This window comes from Helicoverpa armigera, chromosome 11 (assembly GCF_030705265.1).
Source record: "Helicoverpa armigera isolate CAAS_96S chromosome 11, ASM3070526v1, whole genome shotgun sequence".
NCBI lineage: Eukaryota > Metazoa > Arthropoda > Insecta > Lepidoptera > Noctuidae > Helicoverpa > Helicoverpa armigera.
The window spans coordinates 4,370,946-4,386,120 of NC_087130.1; the positions used below are offsets into that span (position 1 = coordinate 4,370,946).

Genomic DNA, 15,175 nt, shown 5'->3' on the forward strand with positions numbered 1-15,175 from the left:
AGGCTATATCAATAGCCACACAATATATTGTTTTAATACGTGTGGAGGAATTACAAAGATAAATATTTAAATCACACGTAAATACAACTTAGAGGGAGCTGTCGCTTCGTCAGTTAAACCAAAAGTAATTATATACGTCGTTATATACTTATATAGCAGCGGGGTGTACAGCCATGACGTTTCTTTTCTTTAAAGTAGGTACGCTCAGTATTCTTACACTAATTCTATCCTTACGCTTATGCAAATACGCAGTGTCATAACGCTTATTGATACAGTTTTGCACTTATAGTGAAATTTCAGAACAACATTATTTTAATATTTAAGAACCAACATCCTGCCTCTAGCCATCTGCCAAATTTTTCTGTCCTAGTATTTCACATATTCATTTCTTTCATAATTACAATCACATACATAAATACCTCTAGACTGCACATTTTTGTTAGGGACTCGAACCCATAACTGTATTTCCAACTGTATCCATCCATAAATAAGTATATACAATTCACACCCATGGTAATATATGGGAATCGAACCCATTACCGTAAATCATAACCGTAGTTATATTTCTCTTAATTTTTGCATCATCTTTCACCTCTAGCCAGAGTCTAGGTCTTCGTTAGGGAATCGAACCCATAACCGTAATCATCGCCATATGAACTCACAGTTCATCACGTTGTTCAAAAAAATGACAGGGAATCGAACCCAATGCTGTTTTATTGCCGTAATGCCTCGTCTAGGACCATAAGTATGAAATCAAATCTAAGTTGTGTTTTGTGTAGTAACCGATTTAGATCTTTTATTCTCGTTGCACTGATGTAAATCAGTACATTTAATGACGAGAATCCTGGTCACGCAGCGCCAAATGTAACTGTTCCACGACAACCCCAGGCTGTAAAAATTTTCGTTTTTCCTAACATATATAAATACCGCAGGCTTCCCCCGAAGGGGAAGAGGTTGCGCCCCGCCATCCGCGCAACCCTGTAGAGCTCGTCACCTTACTGGACGCTCTTCCACCTTAGAGGACCATGCATTAACTTTACTATTAGTCCCGCCTAATAAAAACTAGGGACAGGGGTAGACGGGACGCCAGCAAATCAAATCAGACTTAACATGCAGGGTACAAATTGAATTACAGATACTAGTAGAGAGTGAGAGGAGTAGCAATCCTACCTAACATAAAATATACATAACGCTTGCGTACAACAATGTATGTTTCAATCTACACTTTAAAACTACAATCCCCGGTTAGTGACATGGGCTACCACAGGGCAGTTGGCATGTCGTACGTGTACCGCCAGGACTAACACAGAAGATTCTAGCGGTCACGTTCCCTATGTTCTAAATGTCTTACCCAATCCTAAGGCATTGTACTACGAAGTACAACTGCCATTGGGCAAGACAGTCTCCAGCCTTGCTGGGCGCGTGCTCATATTAAGCCCCAACGTGAGCCTATTCAGCCTTTACTGGTATATACAAATCTAACGCAAGCGCAGTGTATCGTCGGTCGGTGGCAACTTTCCTTAGAAGCGCTATTTGTATACACCGAAGTGGTATTTCGTCACTTCCTCTTCCTTTAATCTACCCGTTCTTGACAGGCATCGGCAACTCCCCAAACCTAGCCTGTCCAGTATGCGTGTCTTGCCATCTACCACCGTAATATCCAAAATGGGCCCTAAGGTATGGTGGCAGCTGACGCGACACGATCTCTAGCGTCCCTCGGGACGGGTCTAACGTTCAGTTTTAGCTTGGTTGGTGAAGCCTACCCCCCTCCCTGGAAGAGTGCGTACAACAAATGCAAGACAAGGCCAGCTGCCGGTTTGTCAGTCCATGAGAAGTAGCTTTAACTAGCGTTTGGTTCATTTGGATCCCGGTACCAGATAAAGTATAGTTATAAATAGCGCACGGCATACGGCTAGTGCCGTTTAGTAAATATATTGCGATCTGTCAATGCGGTTCTGCCTTCTAAATGTGTATTCGATATGATAGTATTCATGCCCTAGTCCACGGCAATGTTGTGGGTGTGTAGGTGTATTATTAATGCAAGTGTAGTAGAAGGCCTTCTCCGCCTCCCTATAACCAAACGCATGTCAGAGGTACCTCAATGTAGTCAAGAGAGAATATGCCAGACAGATACATATACTTAGAAGCGCAATACATAAATCAAAGCTCAGTATTCTTACGCTTACGCCAGTGCACAGTAACATTACGCTTATTGCCAAGTCTCGTTTTACGCTTTACTATAATTAAGTTCAAATATCAAAGTAATTAGAAGTAACAGCCTGGGGATGCCAGTCACGGTCTTTGGTATACCTGGAGCCAATGTAATAATAGGGATCACTCACCAGATATCTGCTCATAGTAACTTGTATTCGTCTTACTCACCGGACCATCACCAAACACGATACTCACACGTTCTTCCCGCATCACTTACTATTATATCTTCAATATAGACTCCCTAATAGACTCGACTACAGTATTTGGTTACTAGTACACTTCGTGACTCCGCTCCGACTGTCCCCAGTTCAGTTCCCTCAAAACCCTTGTGGCCTGCTATCCCTTCCTACATCCTCGCAAGTCCCACCTTCGGCGCTGACTCCACCCTGTTCTTAAGGTCCTGTTTCACGTATTCGTTTATTTGTTACGAGATAGATTTATTAGTCTTTTTGTACACATTCTCAATTGTTCTAAGTATCGCTGTCGGGGTCCATTTGGCATTTGGCACTTGTGCACTTCTATTCAATACTGAGTCCTTTGTCTCAAGGTCCTAATTGCCTTAACGGTTGGCATCGCTTGTAAGTTCTGCTTAGCACATGTTTGATTGCTTTGCTGTGAGAAACTTTCAGACCCTTAAAATATTTTGTTAAGTTTTTATTGCACTCCATGTCAGCCGGCAAATATCCCTACCCATAAAATAGAAAGTTAATGTGTTCTTAAGAGGCCCGTCATCGTGGCGCCTTGTAAAATAAATTAATATTATTTGATAATATTTAGGGCTAGGTGACGACAGTCACAAAACCCATCTAATAAACCTTGATCTTTTCAATCGTGTTTACAAAGTAACCACATTTTACGTAGATGAATCAATATAGCAATTTTCCTTGCAACGCCAATTTATTCTCCCAAGACAAATTACACATGACTGTCAGTCTCTGAATAGATGATCGTTAATCATCTATCAAATAAGGATAAGCTTTTAATAAGTCAGTTTTTATCTACGTAACTAGATTCTATAATGATGTTAGCTAGAATTCACACATGTTTTTATCCTTTTAAGGTTTTGTGTGGCGCCAACGTAAATTCTACTTGAGCTGTTTATGAACGCAAAAAATGCTGTTTATTTACTAACGAGTGCGGTAAATGAAGTGTTTATTTATGCATTAGTTCAGCATTAAAATGATGTATAAGTACATTTATAAACATTCTCATAAATAATACTAATAGCATTACAAAATAAGTTGAATAAAAAAACTACTTATAACTAGTAATAAAAAATCTGTGATACATAATCTAAATAAAATTAGCGTCCTCCTCTCTTCTACGTTGCCGTGCCCTACAGGGTCCATACTGTACTATATTATTATGTAACACCTTTTAAACATATGGAGTGCAATAAACGTATTGAGTATTGAGTATTGAAACAAGATTATTTGCGTCATTCACTGTACGGTTTGTTGAAGTTGCTAAATCAGTAAAGATCTTTGGGTGTTTTTGTGCCTTAGGTTAATTTATCCTACTACCTACCTAATTATCCTAGAACCCTAAAAGGTTGGTTTTGAGACATAAAGCCAACATTATTTATAACGGGTGATTTTTTAAGAGGTATAGGATTTGATTTTCAAAAAAAACACAAAATATCTGAAAAATTTGATGAAATCTTTATTGGAATTGATAGAACGATCAATATAATTTAATGTTTGAAGATGGTTTCATGCAAATGCTGGCCGCGGCTCCGGTTTAGATGACCCATTCGCAAGTCCCAATTTCGGCACACTCTCTCTAACATATCAGCTTCAATATTGGCTCCCAGTGCGTCAATCGTTGCTGGTTTATCCATGTAGACATAAGCCTTAACGTGGTTCCACAAGAAATAGTCCAAAGTCGTTAGATCACACGATTTAGGCGGCCAATTGACGGGCCCAAAACGTGAGATAAACTGTTCACCGAGGGCGGCTCTCAATTGGGCCATTGTTTCGGGTGCCGTGTGGCATGTGGCACCATCTTGTTGAAACCACATGTCAGGCATGTCCAATTCTTCCATTTTGGGCAAAAAGAAAACATAAATTGGAAGAAGTGCGCGATGCACTCTCTTAACCGAGCACGCATTTTGATAGTAAAATTCAATAATTTGCAAGCGTTGTTCGTTCGTAAGTCGATTCATGGTTAAATTATAGACCAAACTGAACAAGTTTGACAATAACACAAGACACGATTCACGCGTGATCTGTGAAAAACAGTGTTGCCAAAAAGATACCAGCAAAAAAATCACCCTTTATTATTAATTTACATTATATTATCAAAGTACCTATGGAATAAATGCTACACCACTTTCAGTTATAGACTGAAACTACCGTATTGCTACTTAAAATATTCAACTTAATATAAAGCCGAGTACACATGCCCAAATAAAAAAATACACGTGAAAGCAAAAGTACGGTGAAAAGGCAATCGCAAATTCAACTTGCACGGTTTCGCTTCAAGTAGTTTGAACGAGCGTTGTAAACTGTGTAAATATTTGTTTTGTTCGCTCAAACGCAACGAAAGTAGGTATCGATCATGGAAGAAGGAATGATATAGCAGAGATGTTATAAGAAAGGTAGGTAAGCGGATTCTTGTAGGTCAAGCAACGTACGAAAATCGTGATGAGATACTAGAACTTACGGGGCGTTCGGGTTCCACATCCACAATTTAATATTGAAAATAATGTGCGGGTTCCATAAAAGGTCTGTTAGGGCTTAGCTCGTACACTTGCTCGTCCCTCAAACGACCGCCTTTTAGCGCGCTACTTTCTTAAGTGACATCTCCGCTAGACATTATGTTCTCCATGGTATCGGTCTATCAAAGACATTCGGCTATTTTCGGCTGTTGTCGGGTCGTAATCGGAAGTGGCAGCGACTTTGTTTTTATACGCCATGTTTGGTTAGGGACCTTACTGAAGTTTGGAAATCGGGAAAAGTTTGCTAAGAGTACGCCGTAAGTTTGATGACAGCTTGTGTGTGAATTTTTAATTTGGGTAAATATTATTTATGCTGCTTGTGCTTCGAACTTGAGTTTTTTGCGTATTTGCACTGCACAGATACCAACTGTACAGTGTCAAACAAAAAATGTTTATAAGAAAACTAAGATACAAAAAACTTGTCTACAAAGTCCCATACCTATGTGCTTTCAAACATATATAAATACTTTTCCAAAATTGATTTTACAACAAGCTTATATTTTGAACGGCTCCCACAATCTTGCAACATACAGCATTCAAACCAATCTTAGATTCAATACATTACTGGAAGTGCATTAATAAATTGCGAGGCAATTTTATTGGCTCCGTTCGAACGTTTACACCTTTGGGGTTTTCTTCGCCGCCACTTATCCTGTGGACTGCATCTGGCGCGAGGTATAGCATCCATCGATCACTATCCGTAGTTCTCCGGTTCCATCAATATTTTCTATAATGCAATTTTTTTGCTTGAGTTTTTTCTGTGGTAAAAGGAACGTAAAGATGCTCATTTATTTTTCTATTGTGTTTTTAATTCTATTGTTCTTTTACAGTGTAGTGGTTGGGTGAATAGATATTAAGCTTCGTAATGACTGACAATCGACGATTGTGAATACAATATTGAGTATTATATACGCTTTTCAACAGTCTAACAATCAAGTATAATTTATCCTGAAAATATTGAATGGGTTATAATAATATGAAACAAAACTTATTTCGTGTATTTAGCTACACCGGATCAAACTGAAATCTTAGTAGCGCCCTAATTTACAGAGCTTTACAAGGCTCAGATGCCGAATGAATGAATGTATTTTTAGATACAAAAGATCAATAGCACGGATTGCCAATACTACTTCTGTTTGCAAACTATAAATTGGAAATACAGCATGTCGATTCTATAAAATATCACAACTCACTTCGACATCACTCTCACTTCGACTTCGATCTAAAGGTAGAATTCCGTGGACGCGACAATAGTCAACCTATGAAAATGTATGGCACCGTTGCCGAGGCCCGTGACAGTCGCGCGCGGCCGACGAATTTCGTAAGCTGCTCGCGGCATTGTCAACAATTTAATTCTGGTTTTACTAAAATTCTATAGATGTTATTAAGCGCTAGACCATGTTGAGAAGCGTACAGCCGCCAGCGGCTCACGAAATTCGTCGTCCACGCGCGACTGTCGCGGCCCTCGGCAGCGGTGCCATACATTTTCATAGGTTGACTTTTGTCGCGCGCGGCTGCGACAATCGCGACCCACGGAATTCTACCTTAAAGTTTTGTGATTGACATTGTCAAACTACACTAGCGCTACACTATCGAGCGTGTTGACAAGTTGAACTAAATTAAAGTCGAGATTTTGACAGATCTGCCAAAATCTGTCTATCTATAGGGGAGGTAGGGGAGAGATGGGCAGTTGGGAGACATGATCAAATCAGATTAAAAGGGGGGGGGGTCCTTTTATTCTGATTTCATCATAGTTTTTTTTTTTTATTGGGTAGTTTACGTTACCGACTGGTAACGGTGTTCATCCATAGACTATCTGTCATTTCTGTGAGTTGTCAAGAACAAACACTCGTAAAAGTACTTAAATATTTTGTTGCGGTTTCGGATCGTTATAAAGAAAACTAATGAAAGGTATGTGTATTTTCTATTATTAATGATTGATTGTCAAAATCTCCAGTTACGATTATAGTAAGTCGATGCAATCCACACCTATTATACCTCTAGAAGAGGTACTACAGCAATAGTTTATGGGCCCCACGTTTTTATTTTAGTCTAATATGACCGGGACCACCTACGTAGGTTGACAGGTAAGTAACTATTTTTTATTTTCTAGTTTTCAGTGCACATAAGATAAAACCGTTTTACTTAAGTTTTTGTACCGATTTTTTTTTTATAAACTAAGTCAAAGTGTCCAATGCTCCCTATGGTAGGGAGGCTTGGACATACCATGTAATGTATAATTTGTAAATTTTGTTCTTCTTCTTCAGTGAAAATTTGTGAGGTTATAAATCTGCCCTAAAATCCTTTATAGAATCTTGTTTCAGGTACCGTTGCCAACTTGATCTAGGGACTCCATATTTATCAGCTGTTAATTTTATTTTTTAACCTTTTGATACCTCTTGTATTGCTCGTTATATTAAATCTTTAGGAATTTCCCGTCGCAAACCATTCTTTTAACCCCGACGCAAAACGACGGGGTGAAGTTTGACGTGTCTGTGTGTGTGTGTGTATGTAGCATCGTAGCTCCCAAACGGATGATCCGATTGTAATGCGGTTTTTTTTGTTTAAAAGGAATGTCATTCGGGAGTGTTCTTAGCTATGTTTGGTGGAAATCGGTTCAGGTCTTCAAGGTCATCAGCTCGTTTGTTAGGTGTGATAGGAATGTTACACGCTCAGTTTACTTGCAAGCATATGTGGGATCTAAAATTTGAAATACTAATGTCTTCTGGAACCACTGAGCTGGTCTGCTGTTAGGACACGAAGATAGGTAACCCTGAACTGCCTTTTAGTAAACCCATCGAGTTTGGGCTCGTTTAATTTGTCTTGACTAGTTTTCTTCATGTTTCTAATTGACGAGAACCTAATGCTGGAAATGGGATGTGGCGGATGAAACCCTAGAATGATATATAACCCTGGATCAACAAAGGTCCATCTTTATTGTTTCTCAATCTGTGCAATTCTCCTCAGAGCCAGTTTGTCATGAGGATTGTTAAACAGCTTCCTTTGGCTGAGATCACATTAGCGAACCCATCATAAAAAAAAGGAAACATTAAGGAGCTCCTTTAAAAAACCATGAAATAAAATAAAATTATAAATTAAAAAAAAAACCCGACCCAAAAAAGTACGCAATTATTATGACAAAATGTTATAAACGATAAACCCTATAAAAAGCAAAAAGTAACTTTAAACACTACGTAAGTACCAACTAAAGCATGTCAGACTAAACAAAATTTTGACGTGTCGACGGTTTTATTTAAACCGTTTAAATATCTCGTAATGTTGAAACTGATTGTAATTTTTAGGATAGCTCTTTGATTTTATCTAGCCAAACATAAAAAATGGCAATAAAAGTTGATTATCTGTAAAATCTGAATTTTTTATGCAATAAATGTGAAAAAGTGCCCATCCCTCCCCTACCTCCCCTAAAGTATGAAATGACATTACGAATCGAAGTGAAATGCGAGTTGTTGATCGAGTTTTATAGAATCCCAATACAGTATAGAGATACATGATATTTTCGCCTACGCGTGCTTACAATCTAAACCCGCGAATTAACATAGAAGTGCGCTGGCGTTGATTGCAGGTACCATATACAATGACGACCAAATACAGTAAATGTTTGAGCGAATATTTGCTCACGTTGCTCGTTTTCAATCTCATTTGGAGTGTAACGAGCTATTTGTAAGTACCCGTTTATTGCTCGCTGTGCCGTCAGCGTTTGCAGGGTTAGAGCCTGAATATTATTTTAATGCTTCGAGTGCTTGTTTTTACCGGGTTTTATAACTGGGTGGGTATTCGTTTAAATTGACGAGTTCATGAAATATTAGTGAGTTGTGACTAAGAAATTCAATTATTAAAAATCTTTTAAGTGATTACCAACTTGCAATTATTTGGACTATATTTGCAATAATTACATAGGTAAATTGTGTTTCATTAACGTTGTATTTCAAGCTTAAAGGACAATGGGCACTTTGTATGGGATTTGGTACCCGCTCCAACAGTAACGTATGATATATCATTAGAAAGATATTTACGTGAAGAATAATAAAAAGTATGGGGCTTGCCTCAATTAGCTGTCCGATCCGAGTAACGATAAAAATTGAGTTAACATAGCAACAAGTATGTCATCCATATATGCAAATTCATTAAGAGGCATATGTCGTCAGTGTTATAATTTTAAACTCAGTTAATAGACGGCTTACATTGCTTGATATACACTTTATTATAATCTAAAAGTTGTAATAGTCTGTGGAGTCATACTACGGAAATACAATCCTCATCTGATTTGACAAAAGTTCAAAACATTTCCATTCATCTTTTTTTTTTAAGAAATTCATCATTATCTGAGCACCTCTTGAGGAGCAAGATTAAGTCGTAATATGTACTATGTTAACATCGTCTCCTGACTTTTCAACCTTAATTGATTGTAAATACTGAAAGACTTTCATCAAATACATAAGCTAGTTCTGCGTGAACTGCAAAGGATTGCACAGTCTTTTTTTAAAGCAGTCGGCAGGCAAACATTTAGGAGAAGAAAAGAAAACATAAGAAGGCCAAATTCCTGTTTTTTTGTTACTTTAAAAGTTTTTATTCAATACAGTTGGATTTAAGAACTACATCTACGTTGACGATTTATGAACATTACACATTCTATAAGTCGATGTCACGCGAAATGGACAAGGATTTGGGACTAGTCGTCATAGTAAAAATTTTTTGCCTTGCCAAGACCTACGCAATGGTACTAGAATCAACACTGTTGGACAGGGTACCAAAACGCCCATCGTCCTTTATTATATTATTCATTGTATCTAATATTGTTTTCTTTCTTTTACAGAATGACTAGAACTCCAGCCAGCTACTCTTATTTGTAAGTACTTTATATAATTTGAAAACTTACTTAAAACTAACAAGGAACAAAACTCTAATTTTCAATCATAACACAGAGCAGGTAGATAATATCATAACACTTATTGAACTAGGAAAAGCAAAGACAATACAAGTAATAAAAAGAAAACACAGTTAGAAACTCATTCCTTGTCCCCGCTCTAAATCTTCAATTTAAAGCAATACTTAACGATACTGTACGATTTCAAACGACGTTCTCGATACTAGTGTGGGGAAAGTTTTGCAATAACAATATCGATATTGTGTTCCTCGAACAGTGTTTTTTGCAACAAGGACCGATACAATCGAGATGAGAGGTGTCCCAAGTACGTTTGTTATAACCTTACGATAGAAATTGTGTCGAGAATTTTAAAGAAAGTCGGTAAAGTGTTTTGTTATATAGCGTCTGCTTGGGGATTTGTTCCGACTTTATAGCTAAGTCCAAACATGGAGTGGAAGTATAAAGTATTGAGGTTATTCGATTTCCGTAGTGAGCTGCCGTGATTGTAGAAGGTGCATTCTTACGTGAAAAGGATTTTAGGAGCTTTACGAAAACAGTCCTTACAGTTTGCTTACTTTAGTATAAGTATCCGCAATAGCTTTAAGTGAAGTAATTTTTAAATCTGTTCTGAAGGTTTCAGATGAATGTAGATTAATGTTTGGGTAATTTCGTAATGAGTTTTAGGGCTTCTAATCTAACAGAAACAATCTCAATGCCAACAAACATTTCTGTGTTTGCTTCTAATGAAATATCACACAATTTTGCAACAGAAAGGTAAAATTCATGCATACATAAACCAAGAAAATACAATCACACAAAGTGCAACAATAGCATCCAAATAAAAGTGTAAAAATTTAAAACCCATTTGTAAACGCCAAGAGCACTAAAATCCACAGTGTTAAGAATCAGGAACACGGGGAAAATCCTAAAGGATTCCAGGAATTACTTTCAAAATTTACTGTTGCCGATATATCTGGAGATTCGATCCGCTAGCCTGCATTCAATAGCGGCGAAGGCCGGATCAGAAGTTGCTCTACTCTTCCTGCTTTCGATCTCACAAAAGCTTTTAAACACTCTCACATGAATTCACACAACGCATCCGATACGTTTAACCTCGAAGTACCATAATTTTCCTTAACAGTTTCCTTACTGCACAATATAAATAATTTGAAAAACGCCTCCCCTTGATTTTCGAGGACGCCTTGTGAAGGCGAAACCGTTCTTGATGTAAAGTACTTTTCACACAATGCTTAACGCGTGCTTCAGTGACCCACTTTGAGGTTTTAAAAAGAAGCAAACAATAGACATTATGGACGAGAATGTGTACTCTGGCCTGAATGTAAAGTTGAAAAATTATGTCAGCCAATTAAGTCAGTTTGTTGTCGTCTATATTTAGATATAGCGCATGTAGAACATTGGTGCAACTGGCATAATACAAGCATTCGGTTTTGTTTAGCATTTGTGTACTTGAAAGTGTTGTCATGCTGAAGTATGCGAATTATATCCATCATATTTATTATGTCTAGACTAAGTCTAAAATAAACAATCAAAATAGTCGCCCACACACATGAGACACATACGAAAGAGAAGAATGATTTTTATGCTATAAAAGCCTTATGATATTTACAAGAAATAAGTGCGTGTCTATAAATAATAATATTGAGTTCGATAGGTTTTTAATATAACTCAATAAAGGTTTACGTCACAGCTCCCAGAGGGCAGCACCGTTCGAACCATTCTCGTTTAGAAAATATTTTCTATACCATCCGCCAGGTATTGAAGTTTCTCAGTGATAGAGTAAAATTTTATATTCTATTTTATGAAAAAAAGAAAAATATTTTACATTAAATCGATATTTAGTTAAACAGTGTGACTTTTTAGGGTTGACTGTGAGAACTTATGACATAAGACCAGTAAGTAAATAGAGGTCAGTAGATACACAATGTAGCAAATACTTTGGCATAATTATGCTTTGTTATTAATTAACTAAAGTATTGATGTTTGCCGCTTGGCGCTTCTAGTTTTGCCAACCCATTTCTTAGGAATTCGATAAGAGTATTATTAGGTCATGCGTATTTTAGGTAGTCATGACTAGTTCCTTAGCGACTAATTGTTTGTTTGCAAAAACAGAACATACCTTTTTGATTAAGTGAGAAATGAGTCAGGAATATTTATGAGTTCAGTTGGGTGGATTAATTACATGAGGGATTAGTCAAATATTAAAACAATCCTAATCCTATTTTATTTATATAGCGCATTTTCTAACAAGCTCTTCACTGATTTGGCATTATCTATCTCGAAATTAGTTACACATAATATCTTAGTTTAAAGCTGAGTTCATACAAGGGGCACTGGAATTAAATGATGTTATTACCCCATAATATATGTAGTGTATTATATTACTAGACATTGCGTCGTTAATAGAGTCTTTATAAACCGCAAAACACTGCATACGACTTGCTATAATTACGCAAGTTACCGTGCAAACGTTGGCTTAATGTATAGAGTTTATGGGGATATAATTTCTTGAGGAAAATCTGGTGTATGTGCTAATTTATTGAAGACGTTGTTATGCTTCGCAGATGTTTTATTTATAAATTTGTATGAGTAGATAGGGAGTAGCTGTTTTTCTTATGAATTGAAAAAAGCCTGTGTTTGATTTAAAAAAAATGATAGGAGTGGAAACTAGTGTAAATAAGATATTTTGTTGTTTTGTTATTTTACCTAATTTCCACTTTCAATTTCATACAGTGAATAAATAGGTCTTCCCGTTTATTTTCTTATAAATGAGTAAAATATTTTGTTTATCATTTGTTTTACATAAAATAATGAATGTCAATATCTATTCACATGAGAGTAATTATTGCGCTGATTACAGTCAGAATCATTATAATTTTCCGCTCAATACTTAATCAGCGGGACATCAAAATAAAGCCGTTAATGAACACCAAATATTACACATAATGTTTATAAATGCCACCATATTTTACATTATTTTTCCTTGATTAAAAACGCAATTGAATAGGTAGTTCGTTTGGTAAGCGGAAAGCTTTCTTGTTAAGCCCGATATTTTGCCATTATGTGTACAAAAACGAAATATTTTAAGATTTCAATATATGTGAATGACTTTTTTAGGCATAATAAAATTGATAGTTTATGTAGAATGTTAAATGACGGTTTGTTGAAGGAAGTACAATTAATTGCATTCACGTCACTGTACTTGGAATAAAGAAATAAAATAAAGAGTTACTTATGCGCTTGATGGTATTGTAGCGTTGATTAAAAATGTATAATGATTGCAAAGAGGCAACAGATTTGGTTATGGCAAAGATAAGTACCTAAAGAATGATCAGATGTTCCGATGTCCCAATTTCAAACCGAGATGATGCAGCAAAGTTTGTCTTACTACAAATAATTTCCCAGAAGGTTGTCATCAGTATTGTGGCAGGTATCTGAATCAGCATTTTTTTGTAATTACAACTGAAAATCATCATGATTTCTGAAAATCTCAGCTAACGATAGTTGTATATAAAAAAAGTGATCATGAAAACCTCTTAAGCCATTTAAGGATTACGACAAAAGGTTGGAGTTTCTTAAATTAGAATTTGACGATGGGAATATGCTTCAATTATTCAATAAAATATTATATGTGAGAGTTGACATACACTCAAAGGCAATTTACTTCAAAGTAATTTCAAAGATCTTAACGCTACAAATAGTATTGTTTCTTTTCACTCATTACTTAACTGTGCATCTATTTATATCAGATAAAAATATCTGACACAATTCGTAACGCCATGATTGTTTTAGTATGCAATGAAATCGGATACACCGACTTCACAACACAAAATGATGCTTCTTGTTATTTTAAAAGAAAAAAAAAAACGGTAGCCGCGGTTAAGAATAATCTTAGAAGTCAATTTTGTAACGAATTAATGTCCTATTTCATAAGTGTCGTTTTACTGTTGGTTTGGTTTTAATCGTATCAATAAAACATACAAACATTTGAGTTTGATTGAGTTGCACAAAATATTTTAAAAAATTATTGTTATTTTAATATTATTTTGGAAAATTGAAAGCTCTTATCATACATCATCAGCCTATAGCATCTTATTATACAATAGGAAAATACTGTAGTATGGTGGTTGTAAAAGTTAACTCTAGTATTAATGATATCGTGAAGATTTTTAGCCATGTGAGTGTCAGTATGACGAGTGACAGGGGAAAATGGAAGAAAATTACTTATTGCCCCAAGTAAAATTTGGGAACAGGGCAGGAGAAAGAAGAAGATTTTTAGCCATGACAGCTGACTAATAAAAAGCAATTGAAAAGACTGCCCAAATATACTTATTTTATAAAGGGATTTTAGTCGAATGTTGGTCACCCAGAAGCTCAGAACTATTTAACCAATTTATTTTTACATTTTATTAAATAGTTGTCTCAAAGTCATTTTCACAAAACTTCTCTCATACGCAAAAGAATTTCCAAAGTCTCAAACGTATCTGTATCAAAGATTCCCCGATGTCCCATCGATTTCAATGGAATTTTTATTTAAAGGATGTTTGTACGGAGGAAAACGTTTTGTGATACCGTTCGAGACTCCACTACATTGCGTTTCGTTCATTGCTTTTGGCTTGCTTAATGGAGTATACGGGACATAGCTGCCGTTTGGACTTACGGATAAACTGCTGCAATGGAACTAAAAAGGTTGCGTTGTTTAAAGACTTGTTTTAAAAAAATATATGGAATAGTTTTATAGTTTTCATTTCTATTTTTGGATTTCTGTATCCTGAAAATTGTGATACAGTTACTTATTATATTCTATGATCATTCGTATAACATCTTTCTACATTTAACGATCCAGAACGATCTTCATTTGACCCTTAAAGCCTAACTACTTTGAATCTTAAAAAACCTCTCCATGTTCCAAATTCACCTGTTACTAATTGTACCTGGAATCTCGAAACATGACACGTTCAAAGCGCTGTATTTACCACTCACTTAGAACATCATAATATCTTGTCATTGTACCTAATTAGCCTGCAGAGTAATTCCCAGATCGCTTCAGGCATCGATTCCTAAACCAATATCATTGACACACGCCTCGTGAAGCCAAGATTACTGATTATCTTATTAAACCCACTTCCCGCAGTGTTATTAATTATTATCTTAGAAATCTTATCACGCTTGCATATCAAGTAGCTTTTAAATAAATCACTTTATCTACCTCACTTAAAATTCCTTGTACTTCATTACGCTCATTACGTATTGCATAATGCATAAGACGATGACATTAGAAAGCTAAGAAAATCGTTTGATCAGCCACAATCGATATAAAGCTCGGTTACAATCGAATG

The 15,175-nt window shown here is 36.2% G+C and overlaps 1 protein-coding gene across 1 annotated transcript in view; it reads left to right on the forward strand.

Annotated features, from left to right (window-relative positions):
- Positions 1 to 15,175, forward strand: part of LOC110370105 (collagen alpha-1(XVIII) chain) — a 168,797-nt gene that overhangs the window by 46,800 nt on the left and 106,822 nt on the right. Inside the window, exon 2 of the mRNA XM_049850809.2 lies at positions 9,768 to 9,800. Within this exon, the coding sequence (XP_049706766.2) occupies positions 9,768 to 9,800 (33 nt within the window). The remainder of the gene's footprint in view (positions 1 to 9,767; positions 9,801 to 15,175) is intronic.